General features: G+C 33.4%; 1 protein-coding gene across 1 annotated transcript in view; it reads right to left on the bottom strand.

Annotated features, from left to right (window-relative positions):
• Positions 1-20,553, bottom strand: part of HMCN1 (hemicentin 1) — a 526,219-nt gene that overhangs the window by 334,123 nt on the left and 171,543 nt on the right. Inside the window, exons 5-6 of the mRNA XM_044672125.1 lie at positions 13,579-13,750; positions 6,392-6,498 (exon numbers count right to left, since the gene is read on the bottom strand). Coding sequence (XP_044528060.1) covers positions 6,392-6,498; positions 13,579-13,750 — 279 coding nt within the window. The remainder of the gene's footprint in view (positions 1-6,391; positions 6,499-13,578; positions 13,751-20,553) is intronic.

Below are 20,553 nucleotides of genomic sequence, written 5' to 3'. Positions count from 1 at the left end.
GCTCTTTTCTCCTGATCTCTGGGATCAGTTTAGGTACTTTCTAGGTTCCTTTTGTCCTTCAGAATTTTAGGATTACCCAATCATCTTTTTAAACCTGACTTTTAATTTAACATCCTTGCTTTGGTTAAAGGTTTTGAATGATTTTTCTTCCCTTTTCTTTTTTGATTTTTCTATTCCATTTTCTTTCATTCATTCTGTTTTTCTTTCATTGTCCCCTTTCTTTCACTCATTCCTTTTTTCACTTCTTCCTTCCTTCCTTCCTTCCTTCCTTCCTTCCTTCCTTCCTTCCTTCCTTCCTTCCTTCCTTCCTTCCTTCCTTTTCTTCTTTCTCCCTTTCTTCCTATCCTTACATTCAGTTTTTGACTCAATACTAAGTATTAATTCCAAAGCAGAAAAACAGTGAAGGCTAGATATTTGGGGTTAAGTGACTTCTCCAAGGCAAAACAGATAGGAAATAGGTGAGACCGGATTTGAACGTAGGTCCTCCCAATTTCCCTGGATTTGGTGCTTTTTCCACTTACCTCTCTATTTCTTTCTTATATCTGTACATTGTATACTATTCATACCACAGAAAGGCATGAGTTTGGTTATATCCTTTATATTTTATGTAATAAAAACAGGTGAGTAATGCATAATGCTTATTGTTTTGTAGCTGATCCTATCAGTTGTTAAATGGAAAAAGCAGGTATTTATATGAACTGAGAGATTTTTATTTTGTCTACATGCTTCATTTACTGTCATTTTAGCTGTGACACTTACCTTCAACCATTTGAATGTAGCCCTTATCATTTTCTTTCATCATCGTTTCCTTGACTACTCTCAAGCTAATTTAAGAACTTTTTCTGCATTTATCTACCAGCTCTTTTTTCAGGTCATGTTTACTGACAGCCTGTGATATGGAAGGCATAGAACAGACACAATGACTGACACAGAGAACTTACCCACGAGACAAAGCATTTGTCCAAATAACCTGAAGAAAGTTAGTATACTACATTCCATAACTTCTCCTCTCTTCCCAAAAGTTATGGACCCATGATTTCTCTCTCATTCCTCTCTAAGCATTGCTTCACCTGTTATTAACATCTTTCTCCAATATCCCACTTTTCTTCTTCCCTCTCCCAGAGATGTCTTCCCCCTTATCTCCCCTTTCTTTAATTTTTCTTTCATGTGTTATATTCCCTCATTAAAGTAAAAGCTCTTTCAGGATAGGAACTATCTATCTTATTGCTTCTCTTTGCTTAGCACAGTGCCTAGCACATAGTATGCAATTAATAAATGTCGGTAGATTCGACTTAATTTTGTATTATATTGGAAATATTTTATCATTTTCATCAATACTTCTAGGCACCAATATAGAAACAAGAATGAAACAGGTTGTCCTTCAAGGGTCTCCAGGTGTGTCTATCAAATTATCAAATATGATCATTATAATAATCAGATATAATAGTTTTATTACAAAAAAGCAGTTATGTTTTCCATCTCTACAATAATGTCATCGTGAGTAGGGGATGTTTAATTCTTTGAACTTGTATTCCTAGGACCTAGCATGATGTCTATCATATGGTGAGTGCTTAATAATACTTACTTGTTGATGGCTTCCAACATCTGAAGAATATAAAATATAAAAGTACAATAACAGGATGGAAATTAGTGCTACAATCATTTCTCTCTGAACCCCTTCGAAAAAGATGAGATGGATGACCTAATAATAATAAAACAACCTCCACTGAAGCTGTACCCTGATGCTTGATTACAAGATCATCCTACTTGAATCCACTATGCTTCACCATACATTTTGCTCTGAGTCAGTCTTACTCAACTTTTCATCTTGGAAACTGTGGTATTACAAGACTTACAACTGCATATTATGGAATAGTTGTATTTGTTTCATTTTTTAAAGGATTAAATTTTGCATGAAGAAATACTTTGGAATCGTTGTAAGCACTGAGCAATTTCCCAAATGCAGTGGAATCTACCCTTCCTCTTACTCAGTTATTGATCCAACTCTTTGCTCTCTGGAAATATGTGTAAAAGATTTATGTTCTAAAAGATTAACCCAGTGTACTGGACATTGAACCACATGTACCAATATGGATAATAGACATTTTTCCACGATATAATCTTTACTATGTGGACTATGTTATAGTATTAACTACTATGCTATCTAGCTGATATAACAACAATAATAATAGATGCTGTCATAATAGCTTAAATTTAAATAGACTCTTTGATTCTTCAGTTTATTCACATCAATTACTTTTGTGCAGTTTGGATGGCATGTGCTATACAGGAGCTGTGGTAGTTACTGAATTTGCCACTCTGTGAAGAACTCACAACTTTAAAATATGCCTGTTTTGTTGCAAAGGATAAGAGGGCCACAATTTACATGGATTCCCAGTACACATTTGGCATATGTCAAGCCGTTGGCATGCTATAGCTTCAGAGGGGATTCCTAACATCAGCTGGGAAATGTATTGCCAATGTATACCTTATTACTGACCTTCTTTCTGCTCTCCAGCTACCCAAAGCCACAGCTGTCTTTCATAGCTCTGCATACATAAGTGTTACTGACCCTGTCTCCAGGGGAAATGACCGAGCTGATGCCGCAGTGAAGTTAGTGGCCTTGGAAGGACCTGAGCTGATTTTGGCACTGATAATCACTAATGATTTGGATCTATCCCTTTCCTATACTGACAAGGAAGTGGGACAATGGAAGAAGAAATCTAAAGCCAAACAAATTAATGGAGTATGGATATCATCAGATGGCAAGCTCCTGCTCCCTAGAAATTTCTATATCCAAATTTATCATTCCATCTATAAACATGGTCATTTCAGCACCTAAGACATTGTAGACTCTATTAAAAGAGTATGGGTAGCACCTGGAATAACTAAAATTCATCCAAAATATGTACAGCTTGCCCTACCTGCCAGGCCTTTAATCTTCATGCTTTTTGTGGCAAAGCCCTTGGTGGGTGTCCTCTTGCTTACACACTGTTTGAGCATTTACAAATTGACTTTATCTCTATGCCAAAAACTGGACAGTATAAATTTTGTCTGGTCATAGTTGATCAGCTGACAAGGTGACCTGAAGCCTTTCCTACTACTTAGGCCACAGTGGCTTTTGTTGCCAAAGTCCTTCTGAAACAAATTATTCCTCGTTTTGGACTGCCAGTACGTACTGAATCTGATAGAGTAACCATTTTACTGATTTGGTCTTATCACAAATTTACTCAAGTTTGGGGATAACTCCTAAATTTCATACACATTATCATCCCCAGAGCTCTGGACAAGTGGAAAGGATGAATAAAAACGTAAAACTATGATTGGCAAATTGTGCATGGAGACTCATCTAAAATGGCCTGAAATTCTCCTTCTGTCCCTATTTTATCTCAGAAACTGACCCAGAGGTGATTTGCATATCTTACCATTTGAAATGCTTTTTGGACATCCACCTATTTAGGTTCAACCATTTACCCCTGTCTATACATAATTGTTAGGAGAGGATACAGTCATTGTCACATATATCAAACAATTACAAACAAAATTGAGAGAACCCCACTACTCTGGAGCTGCTGTTCAGGCAGGTCCCCTAAACTACTCGTTTCATGATATAAACCCAGGTGATAGCATGTACATAAAGAACTTCAAATGTACTGGGTTGACTGAACCTGCTTATGATGAACCATTCCAGGTCCTATTGACTATACCAACAGCTATTAAAATTGGGGAGGACTCAAGGATTCATTGTAGCCATGTAAAATGAGTACCTTCTTTTGATACTGAATAATTGACTGTACCATCCTGTAACTGACTATTGAATATATTTGTGACTACCTTATTGATAAATCTGTACTTGAATTTTGATAATTTGGTATTTTTCTTTGTACATATATTACCTCAAAGAAAACCTGTATTAAATTGACTTGATTTGCATTTGACTTAATTTGGATTTTGTGCTTTTTATAAAATTTTTGTATTTTCTTCAATATATTATTGCTTCTATACCTCCATTGTTTTATCTACATTTGAACTCACACTGTGTACCATGGCTAAGTTAAGAGGAAATTTATCTAAATTCTTGGGTAATAACCCTTATATTCTGCCCCTCCTTAAGTGAGACAAATTGTAAGATATATATATTTTTTGATTTTCACTGATTATAGGAGATATACATATTTTGAATTTTTAGTACATTTGTTTATAATTGCATATACAATTTGATTTTTCCTAAGCACATGCCATCTATTTAAATTTAAAGATTTTTTGATTATTAGATTAGTGTAGGTTTACTATGTCCATTAGTTTTAACTGTAACTGCCTGCCAAAAAGCCTTAGACTACTTAAACTGCCATTGGTCTTTAACTAATATAGGACTTTGTACATATGTATGACTTGAAGAAATGGGATCACAAAGGAGCACAGATTTCATCTACACAGTGCCAAAGAAACACAGACATCTACACAGTGCCAAAGAAACACAGACATCTACACAGTGCCAAAGAAGCACGCATCTTACCTGAATGATGCCAAAAGAGCAACAGGTCAAAAGAAGAAACCAATCTCACTAGGACTACTGAGACTTGCTGAGATTCTACATTGATAAAAAAAGGACTCGAACCTAGTGTGAGACTTGAGGTTGTGGCACTTAACATATGTTAAGATGTAGGACTCCTTGTACCACACTGTCTTGTGAAATTTATGTCAAGTACCTAACAACTGGCTGTTCTAGATCCATATTCTATCCCTGAGAAGAAACAACGAGAAAAGAAGAAATAATAAAATATCAGACCAGAGAAGGAATAAAAACCTAGTCCTTTTTTCCTAATTTTCTTGCTGTGACAATTGACTGTGGTCCTGGCGGCTAAGTGGGTAAGTGCATGATGTTGGAAATGGATTACTTTAATGGGGCATTATTCAAAGACCAATTTTGATTTTGTGTTTTTTTCTTATTTAGAATTTTTTCTATATAAAATTTAGGATTGGATTTTTAGAATTTTTCATCCAATAGTCATTTGGCTTTTTTTTTTTGGTGCTATTTTTCTGATGACTTTAATTGGCAGTGATTCATATGCCTCATACCTCAGTCATGTTTTCTTTATGTGATTTTCATGTTTCTATTCTCCTCAGGGGAAATGTGTTGTTATTTCATATGAAAAGTCTAGGTTATTTTAGTGAATGAAGTTTACTGCCTCCTGGAATCCAGATGGAGATGCCTCTGGAGACCACATAGGGACTGCATGTTGATCTGGGAGCCTGAGGGAAAAACTGGATGTGCAAAATTTGAACTCATTTGTTTTGCTAAATTCTTTTGTTTTGTTTAAATGCATTTGTTATATATGTATTTGTTATGATCCATTGGGGAGGTTGGTCTCCCAAAGAATCACAGGGGGGAATGTGTAGTTTGGATTGGCTCTGAAGTCTTGGGAGACTACAACTCCCAGGACTCTCTACTTCTGCTTCCTCAGACACCTCCCACTTCCTTTGTGGGAAGTGTCTGAGGAAGGTATAAGAGAAAAGGAGATGCTGGTTTTCCCGCCTTTTTCCCTGACCAGTAGGTAGAAGAGCCTTTTTTGGAGAACCAAGGAGAGCCTTGGTTCCCTCAGAGATCTAATTCCTGGTCTTTTCCCTTACCTAACTTTTCCTAACCTAAATAAACCCAGCTATTCTTTCCCTAAAGTTGTAGCCTGATTTATTGAGCTCCAAAGGGCTTGGGTCAATTTCCCCACTTCAGCTGAGGACTTAGGCTACCCTGGCTACCTTTCTACCCTACCTACCTTTTCCCTTCCTCCCATCTCCTTCTCCTTCCTCCCTTCTTTCAATTCACACTTTGCTTCATCAATGCAACAATCCTATTCAGTGGAAATATTCTCACCATATTTTCATGAGTGAGAGATTAATGAATAGAGAAATAATTAAAATATATATGAGCAAAAAGTAAAATAAGTAACAGATCCAACTTTAGGTTAGGTTACCAGTTTCTGACTTTCAAGCTCAGAAGTATCTTCAGGAGAATAATTTATTTTTATGTTATATTCCATTTTAGTAATTTTTATAATCAGTATACCAATTCAGTGCTAAGTAACAGGACAACTACAAAATATAACTCAAGTTTTCTTACATGTTAACTTTTAGAGAAGAACAATTTACCAGGATGATGAGTGGAGTACTTTATCTCTGGAAATTATAAACCTTGTGACTGTGTTACTATCTCCTGACATGAGATAATTCATGTATTACAAATGTCTTTAAAACATATTATATGGATTTCTTTTTATAAACTTATTTTTGTTTGCAAGAGATTTGTATTACAAGAGGTCCATTACATATACTTTATAAACCATTACCATAGAAATAAAATAACAATAATATGTGCTCTGTGGAATCACAGTACCTTAATTGTCCACATGCCAGGCTCTGGCTCCTTCACATTCACTACCTTGGCAGAGTTGTGGATATTTAATAGCTCATTTAAGCCAAATCCTTTTTTTATCAGCTTCCCTGCAAGAGAAACAGAAAGGTAACGAGCACAATATTTCTTTCAGCTTTTAATATTGACTGCTTTATCACCAAATAAATGCATGAGCAAGATCAGATTTCAAGTCCCAATTCTCTCTTAGTGATATTTTTGCCAAGGGGCTATATATGCAGGTTTAAATATTCACTGGCTTTCTGTCTATTGGATAAAAAAAAAAGTTCATGGCATCTGCAGTATACATTTATTAATGGAAATGATTAAGAAATCACCATTCAAGGAATGTTTTCTATGTATCCATAACATACCATTAGGGTATGAAAATAATAGATTCACCTTTATCCTGTTGACTTTAATATCTCAAAAGAAATAAATAACCTTTGTTTGTTAGTGACCATATTTCCAAAAGTATCTTAAGTTATGATTATCAAAATAATTATTAAAAGACTGTCTCCTGGCCACAAGGGCAATTGAATATCTGAGTGATAATTAGAGTAAACAAGGTTAAATAATTCTCTGACATTAACTTAGAAAATTGGTACAAGAACCCTCAGAAGTCATCTGGAAGTAAGTAGCCAGTTACTAAGCATTTATTAAGTATTTATGCCACATGCAAGGCACCGTGCTAAGGACTGGCAATATATAGACAAAAAAATTTCTTGCTCTAGAGGAGTTCATATTTTATTGGGAAATACAATACAGAAGCAACTAAAGAATAAATTGGAGAAAATCATCAGTTTTACTCAATTTTATATCCAAAGTACACAATCTTTGTTCATGAGTTATGGGAGAGGGATATTATCCTAGAAAAAAATAATTCTATAAACTCTAATAAAAATGTAATCAGATAATTCCTAGTCCCTATGAACCTGAGTGTATCTGACATATCTAATATATTTGTCCTATAGAGGTTGGTAATTTTCTTTTTTTTTCTGAACTCTTACCTTCTGTCTTAGAATTGATACTAAGTATTGGTTCCTAAATAGAAGAATGGGAAGTGCTAGGCAACTAGAGTTAAGTGACTTGACCGAGATTGCATAGCTTGGAAGTGTATACAGTCAGAGTTGAAACCAGGATCTCCTGTCTCCATGCATGGCTCTCTATTCCCTGAGCGAACTGGCTGCCCCCTCCTTGTAAATTACTCTAGTTTGAAGTTACATTTTTGTGATTTTTCCACTCTGAATTTCCAGTGGAGAAAAGAACTATATTGGCATTTGCAGAAACTAATAAATGCCAAAATAATTGCACAGAATAATAAAGTTCATCAATGAATCTGAACAATTTTAACCTCAGTTTACACACACACACACACACACACACACACACATATAATATATATATATATATATATATGCATGCTATTCTATTCTATTGGCACACTGAAAATTTTAAAAAGTAGAAATCTCATACAAAAAGAACTCTTAATTTTCAAGTTGGCATAAATCCATTTTGGGAAGAACCTGAATATTTTTCATGTAATGTAAATTTAACAATGCATGGATTGGCTTCTTTTGTCAATGGCAATATACTTCTTAATGGATCATTTCCAAAAAAAATTATAAGAGGAATGTTACATATGATTTTAGAAGGCCATATGCTCTGGTGGTATGAATATATCCATAAAACCATTTGGATTTCCAGATGTTTTCTTCAACTTTAATTTGATAGCTTGGGCATGAAACTTCTGAGATATTTTTTCTGATTTAAAAAAAATTGGAAATCAGGTACTTTTCAAGACTCAATAGTTTTTAAAGTAACAAAAATACAACAAAAAGTGAACTGCATTAAGAACTGAACTGCCTGAATAATGCAAGTGTGCAGGAAATGTACAACATAAGCTCAATACTCAATTAGAAATAAATTTGTTTGACTGCCAAAAGTAAGCAAAAGTCTTTTCTGAATTAAGATGTTAAGACCATATTCTTGTAGTGTGTCCTAATTGCCAGTATTTAGAAGACAACTACTATAAATTTACAATACAATGGGTGATATATACACATTTGGTATGTATTAAAGAAAATCTCATTTGGTTATACTGGTCTGAAAATCACTCAAATGGAATTACAAAGTATACACATTTTTATCTTATATGAGTTAATTTACAAAGCCTGGCATGGCAAACATGGCATCATTCAGCACATTTTACAATAAAAATTTCTCTCCCCAAGTGAAGAATGTTTGTTAAACTTCCAAATGAAAATCATGAATGAAGGGATTTTGAAGACATTCAATGTTGCAGAAAGAAACTTAATCGAAGCTTAAAATAGATGTGTGCATACAAACATACATACATATACACCTACATGCATAATACAGCCTTCAAATGTAAACTTTTATCAAAAGACCTTCTTATATCAAACTGTGTAACTTTAGATTTAATCTCCCCAAAATAAGGATGGCTAATATCAAAAGCAGTTGCTCAAAGACATAAGCCAAACTTAAAAACTATAGTTAGCAGGTTGAGGAATCTTTATTTAGTGTTTTTCATGTAACTTTTATTATAAGATTAACAATTAGAGTAGATTAAGTCAGAGTGTCAAAATAATCTTGAAAGTGGGAAATGAATAAATTGAACATTTCTAAAGGTAGCATGTAGGCAATTTGCCTTTTGCCTGTGACCTTTAAAGTAAAAATATAAATTTAATAAGGAAATTTGTAGAAAAATAATAGAATTACCTCTATTTAAATTTTTGAAAGGCATTTGTGACTTTTCCTACCAAAATGATAAAAGGTTTATTTTTATTCTATCATCAATTGAAATTGTTGCTTCTCAATTATGGGTTCAACTAGTCAGACAAATCATGATCAAACTTTTTCTCCAATTTGGGTTTGGTATAATCTTTCCTAAATATTTTGTGGTCATAAGGAGTTCATATGTAAGCATATACATGCATTCATATCTATGTATTTGTATACAATACAATACAATACACATCTATGTAATTGTCACATACATGTATGTATATGTGTAAAGCTATACTACTGCCAAGCTGCGTATACAAAAAGAAATCTTCAGTATAACATACTAGATGAGTGGTCCTCCAGACTCTTGAGACCACCTAGAAGGGAGAACATCTTATATCTTGAAGTAGCCCACTCTGCACGAATTTTTACCAAGTTTTTCCTGACATCAAACCTCTGCAGACTTCCATCCACTGTTCCTGGTTTTNTCCCAATTCTCTCTTAGTGATATTTTTGCCAAGGGGCTATATATGCAGGTTTAAATATTCACTGGCTTTCTGTCTATTGGATAAAAAAAAAAGTTCATGGCATCTGCAGTATACATTTATTAATGGAAATGATTAAGAAATCACCATTCAAGGAATGTTTTCTATGTATCCATAACATACCATTAGGGTATGAAAATAATAGATTCACCTTTATCCTGTTGACTTTAATATCTCAAAAGAAATAAATAACCTTTGTTTGTTAGTGACCATATTTCCAAAAGTATCTTAAGTTATGATTATCAAAATAATTATTAAAAGACTGTCTCCTGGCCACAAGGGCAATTGAATATCTGAGTGATAATTAGAGTAAACAAGGTTAAATAATTCTCTGACATTAACTTAGAAAATTGGTACAAGAACCCTCAGAAGTCATCTGGAAGTAAGTAGCCAGTTACTAAGCATTTATTAAGTATTTATGCCACATGCAAGGCACCGTGCTAAGGACTGGCAATATATAGACAAAAAAATTTCTTGCTCTAGAGGAGTTCATATTTTATTGGGAAATACAATACAGAAGCAACTAAAGAATAAATTGGAGAAAATCATCAGTTTTACTCAATTTTATATCCAAAGTACACAATCTTTGTTCATGAGTTATGGGAGAGGGATATTATCCTAGAAAAAAATAATTCTATAAACTCTAATAAAAATGTAATCAGATAATTCCTAGTCCCTATGAACCTGAGTGTATCTGACATATCTAATATATTTGTCCTATAGAGGTTGGTAATTTTCTTTTTTTTTCTGAACTCTTACCTTCTGTCTTAGAATTGATACTAAGTATTGGTTCCTAAATAGAAGAATGGGAAGTGCTAGGCAACTAGAGTTAAGTGACTTGACCGAGATTGCATAGCTTGGAAGTGTATACAGTCAGAGTTGAAACCAGGATCTCCTGTCTCCATGCATGGCTCTCTATTCCCTGAGCGAACTGGCTGCCCCCTCCTTGTAAATTACTCTAGTTTGAAGTTACATTTTTGTGATTTTTCCACTCTGAATTTCCAGTGGAGAAAAGAACTATATTGGCATTTGCAGAAACTAATAAATGCCAAAATAATTGCACAGAATAATAAAGTTCATCAATGAATCTGAACAATTTTAACCTCAGTTTACACACACACACACACACACACACACACACATATAATATATATATATATATATATATGCATGCTATTCTATTCTATTGGCACACTGAAAATTTTAAAAAGTAGAAATCTCATACAAAAAGAACTCTTAATTTTCAAGTTGGCATAAATCCATTTTGGGAAGAACCTGAATATTTTTCATGTAATGTAAATTTAACAATGCATGGATTGGCTTCTTTTGTCAATGGCAATATACTTCTTAATGGATCATTTCCAAAAAAAATTATAAGAGGAATGTTACATATGATTTTAGAAGGCCATATGCTCTGGTGGTATGAATATATCCATAAAACCATTTGGATTTCCAGATGTTTTCTTCAACTTTAATTTGATAGCTTGGGCATGAAACTTCTGAGATATTTTTTCTGATTTAAAAAAAATTGGAAATCAGGTACTTTTCAAGACTCAATAGTTTTTAAAGTAACAAAAATACAACAAAAAGTGAACTGCATTAAGAACTGAACTGCCTGAATAATGCAAGTGTGCAGGAAATGTACAACATAAGCTCAATACTCAATTAGAAATAAATTTGTTTGACTGCCAAAAGTAAGCAAAAGTCTTTTCTGAATTAAGATGTTAAGACCATATTCTTGTAGTGTGTCCTAATTGCCAGTATTTAGAAGACAACTACTATAAATTTACAATACAATGGGTGATATATACACATTTGGTATGTATTAAAGAAAATCTCATTTGGTTATACTGGTCTGAAAATCACTCAAATGGAATTACAAAGTATACACATTTTTATCTTATATGAGTTAATTTACAAAGCCTGGCATGGCAAACATGGCATCATTCAGCACATTTTACAATAAAAATTTCTCTCCCCAAGTGAAGAATGTTTGTTAAACTTCCAAATGAAAATCATGAATGAAGGGATTTTGAAGACATTCAATGTTGCAGAAAGAAACTTAATCGAAGCTTAAAATAGATGTGTGCATACAAACATACATACATATACACCTACATGCATAATACAGCCTTCAAATGTAAACTTTTATCAAAAGACCTTCTTATATCAAACTGTGTAACTTTAGATTTAATCTCCCCAAAATAAGGATGGCTAATATCAAAAGCAGTTGCTCAAAGACATAAGCCAAACTTAAAAACTATAGTTAGCAGGTTGAGGAATCTTTATTTAGTGTTTTTCATGTAACTTTTATTATAAGATTAACAATTAGAGTAGATTAAGTCAGAGTGTCAAAATAATCTTGAAAGTGGGAAATGAATAAATTGAACATTTCTAAAGGTAGCATGTAGGCAATTTGCCTTTTGCCTGTGACCTTTAAAGTAAAAATATAAATTTAATAAGGAAATTTGTAGAAAAATAATAGAATTACCTCTATTTAAATTTTTGAAAGGCATTTGTGACTTTTCCTACCAAAATGATAAAAGGTTTATTTTTATTCTATCATCAATTGAAATTGTTGCTTCTCAATTATGGGTTCAACTAGTCAGACAAATCATGATCAAACTTTTTCTCCAATTTGGGTTTGGTATAATCTTTCCTAAATATTTTGTGGTCATAAGGAGTTCATATGTAAGCATATACATGCATTCATATCTATGTATTTGTATACAATACAATACAATACACATCTATGTAATTGTCACATACATGTATGTATATGTGTAAAGCTATACTACTGCCAAGCTGCGTATACAAAAAGAAATCTTCAGTATAACATACTAGATGAGTGGTCCTCCAGACTCTTGAGACCACCTAGAAGGGAGAACATCTTATATCTTGAAGTAGCCCACTCTGCACGAATTTTTACCAAGTTTTTCCTGACATCAAACCTCTGCAGACTTCCATCCACTGTTCCTGGTTTTGCCTTTTGGGGTCACATAGAATAATCCTGTCACCTTCTTCCATAATAGTCTTTAAAGTACTTAAATATGACTATTTAATGTACTTAAATATGACTATTTAAGGTACTTAAATATGACTATTTCATTTCCCTGGAGCCTCCCTTTCTCCAGGCTAAAAAAAAAAACTATTTCTTTCATCCAAACTTTATATGGCATTGGCACAAGGTGCTTCATGATTCGGCTTGACTTCCTCTAGACACTCTTCAGATTATCAGTGTCCTCAAATTGTGGCAGCCAGAACTGAAAAAGCGAGGTCTGTTGAGGATGGAGTACCATGGTTTCACTGTTAGTAGAAGCAGTGCACAGCCCTTCCTCATCGACCACCTTAACAATGAGCAGCAGAGCTAAGATTTAAACCTGAGGACCTCTAAATCCACATCTAGTATTCTTTCCACTGAATAATTTGGTTCAATCAAGTCTGGCCTCTGTACACCTTACAGAAATGCCTCTGAACTAACACCCTAATCACTCAGGGCCCCATATAATCTTCTAAGACTTTTAATTTACAGAGGAGCTGCAATTTGGGATTTTCTACAATGAGAGAATCCCCATAGGAATGAAATCATAAGTCTGAGCCAAAAGATAGATATTTATAGGTGTAAATATGTATTATATAAGTGCATAAACATACATACATTTATTTATAAGGAATTTCAGCTTTCAGGCTCCCACTGAAATCTGGCAGTATTTATGGGTTTAAAAAAAACAGATTTTTAAAAATGGCTTCGCCATCTGTTCTGTGGTTTGTTCAGTTGTGGTTCAGCTACAGAACATGGTTTGGTGCAAAGGAACAAACAGAGCACTTTCTGTCCATTTTTTTTTAATGAAGTGATATGGAGATATTTAGAAAACTTACCTAATGGATTACGGATTTCAATAAGCGGAGAAGGACCACTCAGAGACACAGTAACTTCTTTCAGGCTGGGATCAAAAGGGATTTGCCAAATATTTGCAGCCTTTTCTAAATGATCTGTAGAGAGGAGATGAACTTTTGAAGCTTGAACTGCCTCTTCTACCCATTTTAACACCTATTCAAGAAAAAAAGAAAAAAGAAAAACATTAGTGATACCAGAAGGTATTAGTGATTTATACAAAAAGTTATTTTCAGCTGCAATAGCAAGTTTTGGTCAGTCCTGAGATTTTGGCACTTCTTTTTTATGGGGCAACATTGATTTCAGCAATATTTAACCAACAGTTAAAATATATATACCTGGTAAATATAACAGATCCCAAATGAATTGCTAGTTTGACACTTGCTCAAATTTCTGGCATTTTCTTGAGGTCATATACTTGAAATCAGATTTTTAAAAGATATAAGGAAGAGGGGAATAACAAATAATGGAATTCAGAAATTCCACTTCTTTTGCAATAGTTCTTTCCCAAGAGAAATTATAAGAATAAAGATTTCAATAGACCATTTTGTTAAAAACTGGCCATTTCTTTTCCATCGGTTCTCTCATTTGAGGTGGTATTTCCCTTCAGATTCTATTTAGGAGATCAGGTCATATGAGTGGATTATCAAGCCTACTTTCAGTTTAAAATGGAATTCATTGCTTATTTCTGAGTTATAGTAGTCACAGTCATGAACATGACAAAATTAGTAAATAGCAGTGATAAAGAAATTAAAATGTTATAAATGAAAAACTCCTTAGATTACAACATTTTTAGGAATGTATTCTTGGATCATAATCTCCTTACCAGTAAAACAAAATTTTTCAGTTCCTTCAAGTGATAAAAGATTAAAATGTCAATATGATTACATGTATATTCCTTGGTATAGATATATTTACAGAGGAGTTGTGATTTGGGATTTTCTAGACTAGGAGTATCCCCGTTCTAATGAAATCATAGTTTGGTTGAATATACAGATATTTATGTATATAAATATGTATTAAATACTTACATATACATACATCCTATTTATAAAGAATTTCAACTTTTAAACTCCTATCAATGTCCAATTACATTGATATTGTAATGTGTTAAGGTTAAAATTTGAAAAAATACAATTCTAGATCTATATAGCTCTACAACACATATTTCTTTGGTTCCTATTTTCATTGCAAACATCTGCTATTATATGTTGTTTACATTGTATCAAGATACAGGACAATTGATATGAATCTAATCTAATCTGATGAATATTTATTAAGTGTCTATACAACTAAGTCTAGGAACTGGAGAAATGAAAAAAAAATAAAACAATTCTTATCTTTAGTGCTCTTATATTTTACTGTATGGAGGCAATACTTAACTTGAAAGTAGGTTCTAGCTGATCTATTATTTTGTCATCTATAATCAATTATCGTATGAGTCTTCTTAGCTCTTTCTTTATCCCTCAAACATATCCCTCAAACAAAAAGAAAGGGCACCAAAATTTCTTAATTGTCCTCCCTTCTATCTATCTATCTATCTATCTATCTATCTATCTATCTATCTATCTATCATCTATCTATCTATTTATCTATCTATCTGTCTATCTATTACGTAGATAGATAGACAGACAAATAGATAGAAAGACTGAGAGAGAAAGCAAGAGAGAGATGGATAAATAGATAGATAATAGATGGATAGATAGATAGATAGAGAGAGAGAGACAGACAGACAGACAGACAGACACTTATTAAGCCCCTACTATTTACAATACATAGTGCTTGGCTCTTGGTGAGGTAATAAAAAACAGATGAGACCTTACCTTGAAACCAGAGCCTATGTTATATATCTTTGTACTCTTAGCATCTAGCACAAAGCCTTCTAAATAGTTGGTACTTAATAAATGTTTGCTAAATGAATCAATGAAACTGTTCAATCAATATAATCATGACTTTACTGAAATAAGCATTAAATTTTTAAAAGTTTTTGAAAACTTTTCTTAAAGTAGGTATGTCTTTGTTTATGGTTTGTGGGGCAAATACTTCTGCACTTGGTGTTAATTGGTCCCATTCCCAGCTTTCCTTAGATTTAACACTCTCCCTAGCTTTAGGCAGGAGGAAAAAAAAACAAAACAAAAACAAAACAAAAACAAACTTTGGGACCAAACAATTTGTCTTGTTTAGACACAGCCAAGATAAGTGTTCTGTTAATAGAGGTTAATTAAGGCCAAATTCTTTTAACAAAGAAACCTACGGGGTTTACAGTTCCTCAACAGTCATGTTTTGGTTGTACAAACAAATTTTCTTGTATCATTCTTTTTCTTAAAGTTTTTCCACCCCTTCTTACCAGATAGAGGATTATATACACACATATGTATGTATATATGTGTGTATTTATAATGTTCGTATGCATATTTATCATTCTTCAAAACACAGATGATTTTCACTTACATTTTACATTTGTTAGTATTGATCTGACATATTTTCTAGTCAGATTTTTTTTAAAGCCAAAAGTTCAAAGAGAATCCTGTAGTGAATCCTCCTATAAGACTGGTCTTGAAGGGATCAATATATTCTCTCCCATCAAAGAGGTTACAATTAACTTGATGAGTTAACCCATGCACACACAGAAAACGTGATTTCCTTATACTAATTTGATTAGTTTCTTCCTTTAGTCAAAAAGTGTCTATTAGAGTATCTACTATAGTCAAGGCAGTATGTTAATGCTATTAGAAATGCAAATATTTATAAGACAAGGAAAGTATGCCCTGAAGAATTTACAATCTTGTAGTTATATAAGAAGTAATCTATTTCAATACAATAAGCATTTATTGAATATCTTCTATGAACCAGTTATTGTGTTAGGTCTTATCCTCAATGAGTTTAGGATTTACTAGGAGATTCAATATATATACAAATAAATACAAAATGTATACAAAATACATGAACAATGTTGATAGATGAACACTCAGGAATCAGGAAAGGTCTCCTTGTCAGTTGTCATTTGAGCTGAGTCTTCATGGGAGATAGGGGCTCCAATAAAGGTAATGAGGGAACATTCCAGGTATGCGGGTGGAAGATGGAATGCTGTGCATAGAAAATAGCAAAGAGCCAGTTTGGCTAGAAGATTGAGTGTGTGAGGGAAAATAATATGTAAGCATCCCAGAAAAGATAAGCTGGAGCAAGATTTTCAAGGGCTTTAAAGGACAAACATAAGAATTTGCATTTTATCCTACAGACAACAGAAAGTCACTGAAGTTTCTTGAGCAGGAGAGTACCATGATGGGACTTGTACTTTAGAAATTTCAATTTGGCTGCCATGTGGAAAATAAATTAGAAATAAGGTAGAAGTTCAATACACACAGGGTAACCAACTAGCCTATTGTAATAGTCTGGGTGAGAGGTTATGAGAGCCTGAACCAGGAGTACCTCTGAGTGGCAAGAAGGGGACAAATAAGAGATGCGATGATGTGCCTTTGGCAGAAATGGGAAAATGCAAAGGGGATAACTTTGGGAGGGGAGAGTTGATGTGTTCCACTTTAGGCATGTTGAGTTTGAGATGGAAGTCATGGAATATTCAGGTAGAAATGTTCATCAGGCAGTGGGAGATGTTGGGCTGAATGTCAAGAGGGAGGTGGAGACTAGATATATAGATCTGGGAGTCAGCCACATTGATATGACAACGTGAACCTCATGAGAGCTGGTTGGGTCAACAAGTAAGCAACTATAGTGAGAAAGGAAAAAGGGTCACAGGACAAGGCCTTTTCCCAAATACACTTAAGAGGCATAGCTGATGATCTTTGAGAGGAGATTAATTAGACTTCCAACAGGAAAAATTCTATAACTAAATATACATATTATATACATACATATATATATATACACATGTATATGTGTGTGAATGTGTATATTGACTCCATATATAGGAAAGAGTCAATGTATACATTTTGTCTTTCTCTCCCCTTTTTCTACATGCATGCTACATGTGTATGTACATACATGCATACATACATGTATATCCTGGCCCCTTGATATTTCCTATAACAAATTATACACATATAATTTTGCATTTAGCAATATTAACATACATAGTTGATAGTTTGTTTTTTCAACATATATATCAGTTTCTCAAGGGCAAGAATTGTCTCATTATGAAGTTATATTTTATTTTTTTTTATCAGTAGCACCTGCCACAATGTCTCTTACACATTTTATTTGCATTATATGCTTGACAAATTTCGTTAGCTTTGATGATTATGATTGTGACAAATAAATGGTGCAATCTTTTTAAATTGTTTGGTTTGTAGGATGCTAAAATAGACCAAAAAGTATTTTATTGGGATCTTGAAGTATGAGTATAAATCATGTGTTGGAGAGAAGGGGGAAGGCATGTATACTGCTGGTGGGCAATAAAAAACAGAATGGGACCCAATTTAGGGTCGGTGGAAAATAGTAAATTGAAGATAGGTTGAAGGGAAAGGTAGAATAGCAGAGTAGCAAGATGTTAGGACAGGTACTTTGGAAATACGTGGGCCTTGAATGCTGAACTTGGAGTTTATATGATAGCATGAAGTGGAGAATTATCAAACATTTCTAGATATATAAGTTTCATGATAAAAATCATATTTCTAGAATATAATAATCTGGAAGCAGTAGGAAAAATAGACCAGAGGGGAGAAACATTAGAGAAATGGAGATCAGTTAGAAGGTCATTGCAATAATCCTCTAGTATAAGGAATATACTTATATGGTATATAAGTTTTTATATTGAATATATATATATATACTATCTCTATGTGTGAATATGTAGCATAAAAGTATAAGTTGGTAAAGGCAAAAATAAACTGCCAATATTTTGGCATAAAAACATTTAAAAATAAAACTTTTGAATATAGCTTTTCAAGCATCATGGAATTCTGGACAAATAAGAAAACTGATGTAAATAAAATCTTCTGATGAAGCAGATGCTTATTTTCTTTATATTGGGCTAGGTGGATCAAATAATGAATGAAGGCAAAGAAATAGATTTGTCTTTTCATCAAATCTATCTGTGTAGTTTCAGAAACCAGAACCCTAGTTATGATTTGGTATTCTTTTAAACATTTTATTAATCAAAGGGTTAACTTTCATTTTCTGTGTTACAAATGCCATTTTAGTGGTATTATCTGTAAAACTTTTAAGGGCACAGAATTTACAAGCTTGAAAAAGCATTTGATCAATTTTGGATAAGTCTCTGATATTGAGGGGAAAGGAGGCAAGGGAGAAGGAATTCCGGCAACCGGAAAGAATGTTTTAAAGGGCAAGAAAGAGAAGGGAAGATTAGAAGAGAAGATATCATTCATATCTAGATGGCATCAAGCCTAGGAATGAAATCCCAGGCATCTCCCAATCTCTCTATCTCCTCCCAGCACTAGCGAAGGCATCATTTAACAAAAAGATATATGTTTATATAAAACTATTTCTTGCTTGTTTCTATTTATCCATTTTTTTTCTTCTGGAGGTGGATATAAATAAGTCATTCTTCAAACAATATTTCTATCCTCTTATATAATATTCTCTTGGTTCTGTTCACTTCCCTTTTCATAATTTCATATAGGTCTTTCCATGTTTTTCTAAAATTAAGCTATTCATCTTTTCTTATGGCAAGATAATATTTCAATGAAAAACAAGATTTAATATGCCCTGAACAATGACTCCCCAATTTAGGTCTCCTTTTAATTTTTTAAAGATAACTCTTAGGGAATAAACATCAGAAAAGTTAATTCTTTATTGGGAAGGCACAAATGTGTTTTTCTTCTCATTCTAATTTGCAGTGGCTTTATTATCTGTGCCACAAAGAACTGTAGATCATTCAAGACACTGCAGAATGAATTGCTTAAGATCAGTTGTGTCTCTTTGTAGAAGTAGCAGGGTTTAGTAAAAAAGAAGAGGGAATCTGGGACCTTCTCTGCAACATACTGCCTAGATGACTAGAAATATAACTTAAGGTTCTCTGATGTTTTAGCATTCTGATCTGTAAAATGAGGCTGAGCTAGATATTACTGATATCTTCTCTTCTAATCTTCCCTTCTCTTTCTTGCCCTTTAAAACATTCTTTCTAGTTGCCAGAATTCTTTATCCCTTGCCTTCCTCCCCCATAATATGAGAGAAGGTTATCCAAAATTGACCTATGGTCTTTTGTAGCCCTAAGTCTATGATCCTATGACCATCTTCAATTCACATAAATGAGATTTGCTAGCCATTTAAATAATTCTTCTAGCCTACTCTTATGAAGTAAAGCTTTCCTAAAATGGTGGTATTTTCATGAGATGAGTTTGGTCAAACTGAGCAGAATACAAGTAGCTTTTGATTTCCTCTTATTACAGTGCCCAATTCATCAACATTTACAAGGCTTTCACAAAAGGATTACTATGTATCATAATATTACTTGTTGGAATAGACATAGCACAGACTTCTGTCAAGAAGCCAAAGTAACTTTTTCAAATCTGCTTATAAGAAAAATCAAATTGAGAACAGATGCAACCCATTTTATTAGAAAATATAGATATTACTAACACATGAATAAAAGTAGATCACTTATAAATTACCATATGCTTATGAGCCCATCATTGGTTGTGTACTTTGGAGAAAAAAACACTGTAAAGTTTTAATGTGAGAAGTATTCTCATGAAACATTAACAGACTGAATTAATTACCATTTTGATGATCAAAGGAATCAGCTAAATTACATCCTCAGGTGTCACATAGTTGTAGGAATGCCTGAATAGTACCATTTATTTTAGACTGAAAAGTTCAATGAGCTAAATGGTTCCCCAATAATTCACAGAATTATAGGGTAGAAAGACTTAGAAAGAGACCTATGAGATCATCTAGTCCAACCCCTTCATTTTACAAATGAGTGGAATGAGCTTGAAAGTGTTCATTTGCCTCCTAAAATCTTTGCCACATTTGCTCTCCAG

Source organism: Gracilinanus agilis, chromosome 4, assembly GCF_016433145.1.
Source record: "Gracilinanus agilis isolate LMUSP501 chromosome 4, AgileGrace, whole genome shotgun sequence".
Lineage (NCBI taxonomy): Eukaryota > Metazoa > Chordata > Mammalia > Didelphimorphia > Didelphidae > Gracilinanus > Gracilinanus agilis.
Note: the sequence above shows the minus strand (reverse complement) of the source record. Positions and strands in the feature narration are given on the sequence as shown.